Source organism: Canis lupus, chromosome 5 (genome assembly GCF_003254725.2).
Source record: "Canis lupus dingo isolate Sandy chromosome 5, ASM325472v2, whole genome shotgun sequence".
Classification (NCBI taxonomy): Eukaryota; Metazoa; Chordata; class Mammalia; order Carnivora; family Canidae; genus Canis; species Canis lupus.
The window spans coordinates 41,004,798-41,017,798 of record NC_064247.1 but is presented as its reverse complement, the minus strand read 5'-3'; the positions used below and the strand labels follow the sequence as shown (position 1 = coordinate 41,017,798).

Genomic DNA, 13,001 nt, shown 5'->3' with positions numbered 1-13,001 from the left:
AGTAGTCTCTCGGGCACTTGCTTTTTCTGGGGGTCTTTGAAGTGTGAACCTGCAGACCCTTCGAGCAGGGCCAAGCTCAGGTGGTCACGAGGGTCTGTTCAGGCCCGTCTCACAAGCATATCTGTGTTCACTGTCATGTACACAGCTACAAGAGGCCCTTTGTGGGGCCGAGATGCTGTCACTAGGGCAAGAATATCTCTGTTGGAGTCATCCCTCAGTGGAGACCGCTGTGCACAGCTCAGCTGATATTCAGGGCTGGTGGCTGTGAATTTTGCATCTGTGGAACTGAGCTTTACATCCGTTTATAAAAACCACAGCATTTAGGGGAATACCCTTTGTCTTTAATTTCCACATTGATGTGGTAAGCTATTTCTGTATGTGCTGGCTATGCATTATTCTACAAGCGTCTGTTATGGCAGACAGTAACATGTACATTTGCATTTGAAGCCAGTCTGGCCTTGCAGATGTGCTGAAAGGCTCACACAGGACAAGGGAGGCTCATTTCTCTAGAAGGTCCCTGTTCAGAGCCCTGTCCCATTCATCCCTGGCCGGGCTGAATCGGCCCTGTGGCAGTGCAGCCAAGTCCCAGCTTTTCCTGCCAAGATGGGGCTCACTTTTTAGAGCACTCTTTTCGGGGTGTGGGATGGGCTATAGGTCTTCTTTATGTACTCCCCGTTTCCCTTTGGTAGCGAATGAAGGACATCGAATGTGCAGTGTTATAGAGGGTTCTATGAAGCAAGCTTCAGAGATTATCAGGAAAGACGCTGGGAACAGGTAGCCCGTGTAGATAAGGACCTGTTATGGGGGAGCCAAAGTCACCTGAGAAGAGTCCTCCAGAATTGTCCCCCAAAACTGTGCGGCTTCTTTTGTTTCCAACAATCTGGGTACTGACATCTTTGCTTCTATAGTACGAGAAAGCCCAAACCTAAGCACTGCTATTGGCGTAGGTGAGGCTTACACTTAAAAAAATGTACTTTTTTCTTGCTATATTGTTAATAAATCAGATTATTAAGGTGTACTTGATACTCTTACCACCTAGCTTTTTTTTTTTTTTTTTTGGCATATTTGTTTATTTCTCAATTTGTGAAAATGTCCTTAATTTGTTGATGTAGCAAACAAATTTCAACTCTGATTGCTATGCAAAAAAACAGAAGATAATCAGCTTTGCAATGAACTTTAAAGTTCAACTGCACACAGGCAACATGCTATATATGAAAAAATTACTGAACTACAGGTATTAAATACTGAAAAAAGTTAACAGTTTATTATAATTTATTTTATTTAACAATCTAGGAAGTTCGCAGCCGTCAGCAGTTTCAGTGCAATTTCAGGTGCAGTTGGGAATTCAGGAATCTCTTTGGAGCTGTTAGTGTAGCGAACCTTGTAGGTAAAGTACACGCATACTTTTGATAGCACATGTGAAGGGATCTCTCTAAAATTGACTTCATTAGTTTCGTTCTCAGCAAACTGACCTGGGCCACTCAACATGGTTTTTATTGTTCTGGATGTTAGTGCATGTTCTCTTTTTACAATAAATTCATGACCATCCGAAGACATCAATTTGACATACAAGGCATCAGGGCCTTCACAGCCACCATAGGTTTTCTCTTCTCCATCCATTATGTTCTTCTGGAATTCTACTTTACTTCGACAGAAACTTTAGTAGTTTCTCGTCAGCCCTGCAGCCACCGCAGCCACTGCACGAGTTCCCCGCGCACCACCACCACCACCTAGCTTTATTTGTAAAACAAATACTTTGGGAAATGTAAATGGGATATAACTAGGCTGACGTTCAATGTGATTTTTTCTTCTTTCTTTTTTTTTTTTTTTTTTTGATCTTCGACTTGTTCATGTAGCTTAGAATAGATGTGAGGCAACTGATTGTTGGTTTTTTTTTTTTGTTTGTTTTGTTTTTTTGTCTGGTTCTTTAAGTTGACAGTAAATCATAGCACATACACAGTGCTTCAGGACCGAGGACTGTTCCAAATGAACTCTTATAGCTGTATGTTTTGTGGTTTCCTTAAAAAAAAAAAAATTGTGTAAGAGAGCATTGCCTTTTACAGTCTCCTGCCCTGCCCTGCGCTCTGACCCTCGCAGCCTTGTCTGGTCATTCTGTGACTCTGACGATATCTAGTCCTCTTTTCCTGTTTTTTGTTCATGGTGGCCAGAGCCCAGCCAACTAGAAACCTTGTCTTTTTAGGAATCATTCCTGACCTTTTATTTTCTCCCAAAGAAGCAATCCTAAGAAGCAAGTGGAGATTGGAGTTTTAGGCAGAAGCAGCTTTTGGGTGGGCGAGTCTTGGTGGTTGGGTTTGCTGGAATGGACATAATGAAAGAAGGAAGACAACTGATACACAATTAGAGCATCTTAAACAACTACCCATCCGCCACGAAATTGAATTCTCCATCTGTCTGTCCGTCTGTCCCTCCCCATCTGCGCTGCTTCCATGCTTCTCTCTCTCTGGTGGGTGTTTGCCAGCTGCTCTGCCAAACTTTGAGGATGGATGTAATGGTGAGAAGACAGACTTGGACTCTCCTCAAGGCGCCTGGCATGATCTACTGGCAGGAGGTTGGGGGGGGGGGGCAGTGGCGGTGGTGGTGGTGCTGACCCAGCCTGGGTGGAGAGGGCAGTCCCAGAGGACCAGGGCAGAGGAGCTGAGCTCAGAACCAAGGAGTTGCTGGGTGAGCTGAGGGGATGGCTTGCACAAGGCCCAGGGTGAAGATGGAATGTGGAACCATCTGAGGCAGTGGGGCCCAGCTCTGAGAATTTCAAAGAAGCCGTGGACCCTCTCCTGGGGTGGAGGCTGAGGTGGCCACATGCTCCCAAAGCTTTATGTTTGGTTTCTGGAGACACCTACACTCCCTAATACACAGAACATCCTGATGGCCATGTAAGCCCCCGAGTTTTTTGAATAGGGAGGGCCAGCGTGGTGTAAGTATGAATGCAGAAAGACAGCCGCCTTTCCTGGAGGTTTGTTACATCAGTTAGGAGTTCGTATCTCATCCCTTCAGTGAAACTGTCTTTCCAGGAGCTGCTTACAGGTGTTTACACTAGCTAAGCTTTTACAGCAAAACAACAACAACAACAAAAACCCAAAAACATGTTTTTTCCAAGTCAACGCACAGTTTTACGTAGAAAACAAAAATTCTCAGGGTTGCTGCAGAAACATTTGGGCTTCATTTTCCATGGTCTTTACCACCATAGGATATAAAGTAAGATTCTTAAATGTTGTGGGAGTCTTGAGTGAAGTTCTTTGGTCCACAGATGCCCTTGTGCTTGTTCGAATGATATTCTTTGATCGAGTTTTTCAAGAGCAATACTTTTCATCTTGTAAAATAAATATGTGTGTGTATTTGTTTGTTTATTTATTTATTTTAGTTTCTCTCTTTGAAGGAGTGCAGCTCTGAAGCGAAGACTGAGGTTCTAATTCTCATGAGGCCAGACCTTCAGCTTGCTCCTGAAGGCCTTTTTCCTTGGCTGTGGCCGGCCGTATGGCTTACGTCACCATGAATCCATGTTTTCTGTTACTGGATTTTAACCTAGAAACATTTGCAGACCTTTTCTGTGCAGTCCTATGGTGTTGGGCTGTTGCCATACCTCATGGGTGTGAGATGGGGACTGGGTGTGGTTTGACCAGGTCACCATGAGCATGAGCCTGTGCTTTGCATTTTGGTGACTTTGCCTTTCCCCCACAGCCACCTCCCCGAGGGTGTCCTCTGAGCTGGAGCAGGCCCGGCCCCAGACTAGTGGCGAAGAGGAGCTACAGCTGCAGCTGGCACTTGCCATGAGCAGAGAAGTAGCTGAGCAGGTTGGTGCCAGGCAGGTCTGACTGCTTGCTGGGTGGCTGGGGCCAGGTGGGGCCAGGTGGGGCATGGGTCACAGGGAGGACGGTGACAGACGCAGGCCCTATCCTCTGTTTCAAGATGTGACTCTGCATTGCTGCAACTGTGTTTGTGCCACCCACTGCCCCCAGTCAGGGAGGGGGTCCTACACAGTTCCATTTGGGAAAGCCTTTTGTTGCCAGAAGATGAACTAGTCAGAAATGCCCCCCAGAAACACTTCTGTAGACACAGCCAAGTGTCTTGGTCTCCATGAATTAGCCCGGGTGTCCACAACCCCCCTCAGTGAAAGGCATGAGGGCCCAAGGTTGGGCTTAGCCCCTAGGGAAGGCGGTTTGGTAAGATGGATCGAGAGAATCTGAATGCCTGAAAACAAGGCTAGGAGGAAAAGTGGCAGGTAATAAGAGTGCTTATTATGTTTTGATGATGGAAATGTGTATAGTTTTAATTTTCTTTCAGTTCCTGTTTTTCTCTAATCATGCATTACTTTAATATGGAGAAGGAGGGAAAGGTGTGTTGGAAATGACCTTTCAAAGCTGTCATCCCTCTGGTCCCAGTGATCAGGTCTGTCCCTGCTGACCTTGGGTTAGGGAGGGTAGACAGAGTCAGGGAGCATGAGGCTCTCTGTCGCCTACAAGTGATGTGCAGAGACAGATATAGGGATAGTCTGACCGAAGGGCAAAGGTGGCTGTGCCAGCATGATTTGTTCACTAATAACTGGAAACCTCCTAAAGCTCAATTGTAGTGGACGGCTTCAGCTATAGCCCCTCTGTTCACAGTTGGAAAAGCCCAGACATTAAATGCCTCCCTCTGGATGCCTAGCTCTGTCCTGACAGCCTGGAAAGATGGTGCAGGAATACAGGGACAGATGGACACTTGGAGTCCATTTTAGTTAATAACTTATTTCTATGATTTATCATATTTTATAATAAATACAGTGCACTTATTTCTATTTCATTATTATGTAAAAGCTAGGACAACCCCGTATTCTGCATGTGGTGACTTTGCCTTAAATAAATATAAATCAAATACAGGTGACCCTTGAACAACACAAATTTTGGGGCTGTTAGGCTCCACTTATGTGTGGATTCGTTTCAATAAATAGAGTGCTGTAAATATACTGCCTTTTTCTAATTTTCTTAACATTTTTTTCTCTGGCTTTTATTATAAGAACACGGCATAATAATAAACAGAATATGCAGTAAGCAATATATTTATGTTCCAGTTAACAGTTGGCTCTTAGTAGTTAGATTTTTGAGGAGCCAAATTTATATGTGGATTTTTGACCATGGGGGTGGGGGGTGGTTAGTGCCCTTAACAAGGCCTGTGTTGGAGGATCAACTGTATAATGAATCCTTTCTGTTTGAAGTCCTAGAAATAAACATACAATGATAGGTGTTTTTCACCCTCTTCCTAATACCTCTCTGGTCTGTCGGGCTTTTGTATTTTATAAGGAGAGATGTTGCTTCTATAATTAGAATTATAAAGCTATTTTCATTTTTTAATAAAGATTTTATTTATATGAAAGAGAGTGAGCAAGAGCACACAGAGGTAGAGAGAGAAGCTGACCCCTTGCTGAGCAGGGAGCCTGAGACTTGGGGCTCGATCCCAGGACCCCGGGATCATGACTTGAGCCACAGGCAGACGATTAACTGAGTGAGCCACCTAGGTGCTCCTAAAGCCATTTTCATTTTGAGAAAAAAGCTTTTTATTTTATTTTTAAAGATCTTATTTATTCATGAGACACAGAGGCAGAGACACAGGCAGAGGGAGAAGCAGGCTCCCTATGGGGAGCCCAGTGCAGAACTCCATCCTAGGACCTTGGGATCACAACCTGAGCCAATGGCAGGTGCTCAACCACTGAGCCACCCAGGCATCTGAAGAAAAAAACATTAAAAAAATTTTTTTTAAGATTATTTATTTATTTGTTCATGAAACACACCCACACAGAGGCAGAGACACAGGCAGAGGGAGAAGGTGGCTCGCAGGGAGCCGGACGTGAGACTCTATCCCGGGTCTCCAGGACCACACCCTGGGCTGAAGGCGGTGCTAAACCGCTGAGCCACCCAGGCTGCCCGAAAAAAGCATTTTAGAATAAGTGTTCCCTTTCCCCAACCTGCCCTCATCTCCCTATTGGGACCCCCAAACCAGGGAAGCCATACAAGGTAGGTGGTGGGGAGGAGCCCTCTTGGCTCCCTTGAATCAGGATAGAAGAATTTTACCAGTTGTTGTCTGATCTTCCCTTGTAATTACACATACTTCGATTTTGAGTGTCCTGTTCCTGGCCAGTGTTGCTCTGTTCTGCACAGTGATGCTATTACAGTCCCGTTGTTCTCTGCAGGAAGAACGCCTCAGGCGGGGGGATGACCTCCGACTACAGATGGCCCTAGAAGAAAGCCGAAGAGACACGGTTAAGGTTCCAAAAAAGAAAGAGGTAAGCACCTCACCGGGAAGGTCTGTGCCTAAGCCAGCCCCACAGTCGTTGCCTCACCCGCAGAGGATGGCGCCTTCTCATGTACTCCTGGGCCCGTGATGAGCATGAGTGAGGGGAGAACGAGTGAAAACAGTGCCTGTGCTCTTATTCCCAAGGCTCTCCTGAGACCAGCCTGGGAGAAGATGGGCACTAGCGAGGGGGCTCTGTTGATGGGGCCTCAGTTTCCTCCCCTGTGAGGGAGCACAGTGGTAGCCATGCAGCTAGGTAACTGTTACATAAGCCAGATGGCTGGTGCCTGGGAACAGGTTCCTGGCACGGGGTGAGGCTCAGTAGTGCTGGTCTTCACTGCTGTCATCATCATTCCTATGTGCTAGGCTGCCTGCGTGGGGCCTGAGGTGACCAGGACATGGTTCCGCTCCCAGCAGGCTCATGCAGTTGGAAGACAGGCCCCCCTCTTGTCACAGGGCTGGGGGTTCCGGTGGTCTCCTGTGTTCTGGTGTCCAGCAACTCTGGTGGCCACGGGAGCAGGAGGGCAGGGCAGGTCCCCAGAGAGGGGGCCTTGATGGCTGCCAACTTGGGTGGGTGGGTGGGGACAGCATTCTGGAGGGAAGCTTCAGCCTCACCAAAGCCTGTGTTATCCTGGAAAGCCCTGAGGGCTGTTTGAAAGCGGGTGGGGCACCAGGCCCACATAGTTCAGTGTGGGTGGAACCTGGGCTGAAGTGGGAAGTGTTTGTTTGGGGTGGTAGGCCGGGTGGGGCAGGAGATGGGGCAGCTCCGTTTCCTCCCCACCCCACCCTCAGGGCTTCTTTTCCTAAGAGGCATGTACAGTATTTGGCTAATGCATGGATATTTGCTGTAACTGTAGCAAAGTAAAACCTGTTCTCTTCTCTTTGTCTCAAAAGCATGGTTCCCACCCACAGCAGACTACTCTGTTGGACTTAATGGACGCCCTCCCCAGCTCCGGCCCTGCTGCCCAGAAAGCAGAGCCCTGGGGCCGATCAGCCTCAGCTAACCAGACAAACCCTTGGGGCGGGCCAGCGGCCCCAGCCAGCACTTCAGATCCGTGGCCACCATTTGGTAAATACCCACCTCATTTTTCTCCTGTGCCTGCCTGGTAGATGTGTGAAGGGCCATAGGGCCCAGCTTCCTGCTCTCTCTCACCTGGTGGATGTGGGAGTGGGGCAGGTCCTTGGTGGTGGGTGTCCAGGCTTCTCCCATCCCCAGCTGTCCTGTCCAGTCAGGTCCTCTGGAGAACTGGGGTACAGGGCTCTCGTTCTGTTTTGAATGGTTTTCTGCTTTGGTAGAGGGAAAGCTGACTTCCTCTCTGCTTCCCACATGGGGACATGTGTCAAGTCTCTGGGCCTCAGAATTGCCCCCGGCACCCCAGGTTAAGAAACTGTAATACACAGCATGAAACCTCTAAATCGGGATCCCTGGGTGGCACAGCGGTTTAGCGCCTGCCTTTGGCCCAGGGCGCGATCCTGGAGACCCGGGATCGAATCCCACATCGGGCTCCCAGTGCATGGAGCCTGCTTCTCCCTCTGCCTGTGTCTCTGCCTCTCTCTCTCTCATTCTGTGACTATCATAAATAAATAAAAATTAAAAAAAAAAAATTTGAAACCTCTAAATCCAGGTTGCTATAATTAGCAGGAAATTAGGATGTGCTTACTACGATTTGCTAATGAAAGAAGGATACATTTGCTGTAATTTTTCTTACTTGTGACTTAAAGCAATAGTCTATTTACTAGGTTAAGTCAATGTTTTAAAGTTCTGTTTAATGCCAATATAAGAGGATCTGTGCAGGAGATTTGAAACATGAGTGTGGCACAATCTGCTTACTCTGGGTAGAAATCTTGGGCATAGGGGGTTTCCTGATCGCTGGACACAGGGCTTGGCCTGCAGGCTCGGTGATGGCTTCCAACCCAGCCTGCCCCCTCTGGGTGCTTTGAGCCCTGTCAGCCACTTTGATCTGTCTAGGAACTTGCAATTGTATATACTGTGGCAACTTGCCTGAATCTCTTTGTGGGGGGGCGGGGGGGGGGAGTCTGTTTCCCCAAACTGGAACCATCTTTTGTATTCAGTTCGGTTCCCTGGATGTTTGCCGAAGCGTACCAAATGCCAGGCTCTGTCCTGCTATCCAGGGACCCAGACACAAACAGGTAATGGTCCTGCCTTCAAGGTCTTGGGCAGGTGTGGGCAAGATGGGAATACCAGCATCCTGGGATGGGGTTTAGTTCAGGTGGCTGGTGGGCATGAGGCAGGCATCTTGGAGGAATCTGTAATAAGGAAGAGCAGGTGACCAGGCCAAGAAGAGGAAAGGGTGTTCCCAGCAGAAGGCTTGGCTTGGGAGCCTGAGGGCATGCAGTGGTTTGATGGGTGCAGAGACAGGCCATGGGGAGCAGGGTCATGGGATCAGGGCTTGGCAGCCATGTCCAGAGGCCGTGTCAGTCCCAGATACACTTTGGTGATGCTGTTGGCTTCAGGGACCTCGGCGGATCCCCAAACTCCCTTTGGCAGGAGTCCTCTGGACCTTGTGGCAAACTGCAGGCCAAATGGCCTACAGGTCTCGCTCACTAAATGACAGTAGTAGAACAGTGGCCAGGGGCTTGGCGGTTCACATAGTCCGTGCCTGTGTGCTGTGGCCCCAGGGAGCTTGTAGGCTAAAGTCATGCTGAGCGTACATGAGGGTAGCAAAGGCAATTCTTCGGGAAATGCTCTACCCAGGCTCCTTCCAGACAGTGGCTTTGATTTCAATTGTTTTGTTGTTAATTGCTTTTAAAGATTTTATTTATTTATTCATGAGAGACAGAAACAGAGACACAGGCAGAGGGAGAAGTAGGCTCCCTGTGGGGAGCCCGATGAGGGACTCAATTCCAAGACCCCAGGATCACAACCTGAGCCAAAGCAAACACTCAACTACTGAGCCACCCAGGTGCTCCTTTAACTTTAGTTTTAAGTCTGAAAAATAGTTCCTCTGTAACATGATGGCCACCTTGAGTTGTGGGTAGGATGTTCTTCAGGAACACCCTTTTAAAAGTTGTGCAATGGGTCGTTAAGCAGACAGGACATTTTTCTAGTACCCAGGAAAGAAAGCAGTCACCCTAGGAGCCAGGTGAGTTTAAGAAGATTGAATTATGCTGAATCAGTGGCTGATGGGAGGTGGTTAGGGTGGGGTCTGGGGGTGGAAGAGAGACAGATTTTCATTGTTTGACTTAATGTACTGCGGGTGTGTATTACCTGGTCAGGAGAGAGAATTTATGACTTTTCAGTGAACCAGGTTGCTCCTGCCTGCCTTTGGCTGGTAGACAGTAGTGTGCTTCAGAGTTGAGTGTCTTTTGTCTTCTTTTTTTTTTTTTTTTTTTTTGTTGAAGATTTTATTTATTCATTTGAGAAAGAGAGAGTGCACAGGTGGGGGTGGGACACACACCACACACACACACACACACACACACACACACACACAGAAAAGCAGACTCTCCGCTGAGCAGGGAACTCAGTTGAGCAGGGAACCCTACGTGGGCTGGATCCCAGGACCCTGGGATCATGACCTGAGCTGAAGGCAGATACTTCACTGACTGAGCCCCCCAGGTGTCCCTCTGAGCTGGGGGTCTTGATTAAGCCAGAGACTTGACCTCATAGGATGCTAGGGAGTCTCCTGGTGGGTGAAGCAGGACCACCTCCAGCACTTAGGGTTCTCCCACACCTGCACAGAGCAGGGACCGGGAGCCAGTCAGAGGCTGGGGACATAGCCGAGGAGAGGCATCTGGGGCCCAGTGGCAGCTGACCATCACGTGGGAATGCTGCCTCCATGGGTCTGCTCTTCTAGTATTGTTGAACCAAGATAATTCACCACCTTAACCATTTTAAAGTGGACAGTTCAGTAGTTCTTAGCCATTCACAGTGTCGTGCAAGCATCACTACTAATTCCAGGACATTTCCATCACCCCAGAAAGAAACCCTGTTCCCATTAAGCAGTCAAACCTGTTACCTCTGCCTCCAGCCCTGGCCACCACCAGCCTGCTACTACATTCTGTTTCTGGATCTGCCTATTCTGGATATTTCACCTGTGGAATGAAATCAGACATTATGTGGCCTTTGTGACTGCTTTCCTTCACTTAGCATAATGTTTTCAAAGTTCATCCATGTAGTAGCATGTGCCCCTACTTTGTTCCCCCCCCCCTTTTTTTTTGGCTGAATAATACTTCATTTTATAGATATACCACAGTTTGTTTAGCAGTTGATGGGCCTTTTGGGTTGTTTTCACTTTTTGGCTGCTGTGAATCTAGTTTTTTAAAGAAGATTGAAACCTAAATTTTTGAAATCTGTTTTTAAGTCAGTGGGTTTTAAAAATTGAGAACACGGTTGGGGCTGATTGAATATATCTACAGGTAGCCAGTGTGGTTCGTGGATCGCTAATTTGCCATCTCTTGCTTTGGTGCAACCCAGGCCCCTGTCCTTGGTTCTGATGCAATTGGCATTTTAACCAGTAGCCTGGGGAGAAAATGGGCCACCAAAGCCCAGAGAGGCCATTCACTCCTCTGGGATCACACAGCAAAATAGGGGTCAGTTCAGTACTTACTACTGCACCTAATCCTGGAATTGTCAGGCCATCGTGGACTGCTGTGGAAGGCTTCTGTGGGCATGTCCTGGAAAAGTCACCTTCAGTTCTAGCATTGAGAGGGAACCAGTGTTAACATGTTAGCTTATTTGCTTCCTGTTTTTTCTGGGCTTTTATGTTTTTACACAGTTGAGGTCATCTTATGCAGTCTTATAAATATGTAGAGGTATTTCTGTTTGCAGTATGTGATGAGCATTTGCAGGCATCATTAGAAACTCTGAACAGTGTGGCTCCAGTGGGACAGCACAGGGCTGTCCCTGGAGGTAGGTCTGCAGTCCTAGCGCTCCGCTTTTCAATAACTGCAGGAGATGGCCTCGCACGCTCCTGAGCATGCTGGAGAATGGCAGCAGCCCCTTTGCTTTCATCTTCTGAGACTGCTCCAGAGCAAGATGTGGTGTCAGACTTACCAGCTAGTTTCTAGTAAAACCCACTAGTGTGTGTTTTCTGAGCCACCCCATTGCCTGGAAACACGTTCATAAATTTGAAGGATTTAGAGAGTCTCTGCCCAAGCACTGATAGTTGTGCCCTCTGGATGAAAGGAACACTGTTTTGAAAGTCACCATTTGTAGCAAGCCCTGCCATCTCCAGTTCTTTCCAAGCAGTGCCAGGGGCCGCTTGGCCAAGGGGGCCTTGGGAGGAAGTTGCCGATGGCTGAGAGGAGGGCAGTCGGAGCCTGCCGGGTCAGCAGGGCACTTCCTCCTCTGTTCCAGGCACACAAAGCAGCCACCTGGTACGAGAAGGGCCCACAGCCTGGTGATTCAGAAGGCCTTGGCTGACTCAGGCTCGCTCGCTGCCCGGACCAGGACAGAGGCCGTCTTCTGGCCCAGTGGCAGCAGGTGGTACTACTGGTTTCTGGGTGACCCTCGCCACTCAGTTCTGTGACCCCACAATGTGACTGCCCCCCTGTGCACATGAATATTCATATGTGAGCCTTCAGAGGAGCCAGGCTGGCGGGTGAGGGGCCCAGGGACACGTGCTCCCCATGAATGGGCCCACAGAGGAGGAGGCCGGAAGCTGCTTGATCTTTCTGCCCTGGGTTCTATCCTTTGCTCTCATTCACTTGTGCTTTCAACAAGCATTTATTTATTGGTTTGTATCGTGGCCTGGGCCATGTCGAGGACGTGGAAGGACAGAGCACAGAGGAGCCTTGCAGCAAAGCTACTGTCCATTCATGGAGGAGGAAGATGTGCTGGGCCCCAGCGGCCGTGCTGTCACTGGGGGGCGTTTACTGGGGAGTCTGTCGTGTCGGCTCTGCTGCTGCCCGCTTTCCCACAGGCTAGCTTCTGTGGGCAGTCGGCACCCATGGGAAAGCAGAGGGCGCATTATGCATCCGTCCCCCAGGCAGGTTTGAGGGGAGTGAGGTGTCACAGTACATGGCCTGCTGTGACTCCTGACCCACAGCGGAGCAAAAAGTGTCCACACGGTGTCCTGAATGCACATAGGTCCCTAGCTGCTACTTGTGGACTGGAAACCCAATGGAGCTCACTGAGGCTAAGCTGCTTATTTGTGGCTGTCTGGATGATTGGCCAGGATTTGAACCAGGGACATCTTTCATTCCACATCCAAAACTCTCTGAGCTGTGACTGTGCTGTGTGTGTAAGCATGGCAGCACTGGGGCAGGGCGTTCTTTCCGGGCCAGAGGGTGTTGATGTCAGTGTTAGGCATGCTGGTTTTTACAGGTCTTGGGCATGCATGGGTTTTGTTATTTCAGCATATTCTAAATTTTTAAAAAATTTTTATTTATTTATGATAGTCACAGAGAGAGAGAGAGAGAGAGAGAGAGGCAGAGACACAGGCAGAGGGAGAAGCAGGCTCCATGCACCGGGAGCCCGATGTGGGATTCGATCCCGGGTCTCCAGGATCGTGCCCTAGGCCAAAGGCAGGCGCCAAACCGCTGCGCCACCCAGGGATCCCTTCAGCATATTCTAAAAGGGAAGCAAGGCAAGTGGGAAATAACTGGAGGTGTCAGAAGAGGCTCTCGAACAGAATTAAGGTGGAAGCCTTACCTAAGAGCCCAGCATGACAGGGGCTCTGCATGGTGCCAGCTCATGGAGAACACACTAAATTATGTGCAGTGTTACAGCTTCATTATGTCACAGTGTTCGTGTA

The 13,001-nt window shown here is 48.6% G+C and overlaps 2 protein-coding genes across 10 annotated transcripts in view; one reads left to right on the top strand and one right to left on the bottom strand.

The window, feature by feature from the left end:
• The window catches only part of EPN2 (epsin 2), an 85,026-nt gene that overhangs the window by 54,631 nt on the left and 17,394 nt on the right, over window positions 1-13,001 (top strand). For 3 of the 9 annotated variants that reach the window (XM_049110251.1, XM_049110254.1, XM_049110252.1), the window contains 4 exons: window positions 3,697-3,809; window positions 6,164-6,274; window positions 7,177-7,351; window positions 8,356-8,433. In XM_049110251.1, coding sequence (XP_048966208.1) covers window positions 3,697-3,809; window positions 6,164-6,274; window positions 7,177-7,351; window positions 8,356-8,433 — 477 coding nt within the window. The remainder of the gene's footprint in view (window positions 1-3,696; window positions 3,810-6,163; window positions 6,275-7,176; window positions 7,352-8,355; window positions 8,434-13,001) is intronic. The other 6 variants (XM_035716884.2, XM_049110255.1, XM_049110256.1 and 3 more) reach the window with 3 other exon arrangements.
• Window positions 1,255-1,695, bottom strand: LOC112647273 (elongin-C-like). The gene has a single exon (XM_035716890.2). The coding sequence runs from the start codon at window positions 1,618-1,620 to the stop codon at window positions 1,282-1,284; it is 339 nt and encodes a 112-aa protein (XP_035572783.1). The 5' UTR covers window positions 1,621-1,695; the 3' UTR covers window positions 1,255-1,281.

Bases quoted from the DNA above. Each gene is read 5' to 3' on its own strand.
- LOC112647273 (XM_035716890.2), bottom strand. From the start codon at position 1,620: ATGGATGGAGAAGAGAAAACCTATGGTGGCTGTGAAGGCCCTGATGCC.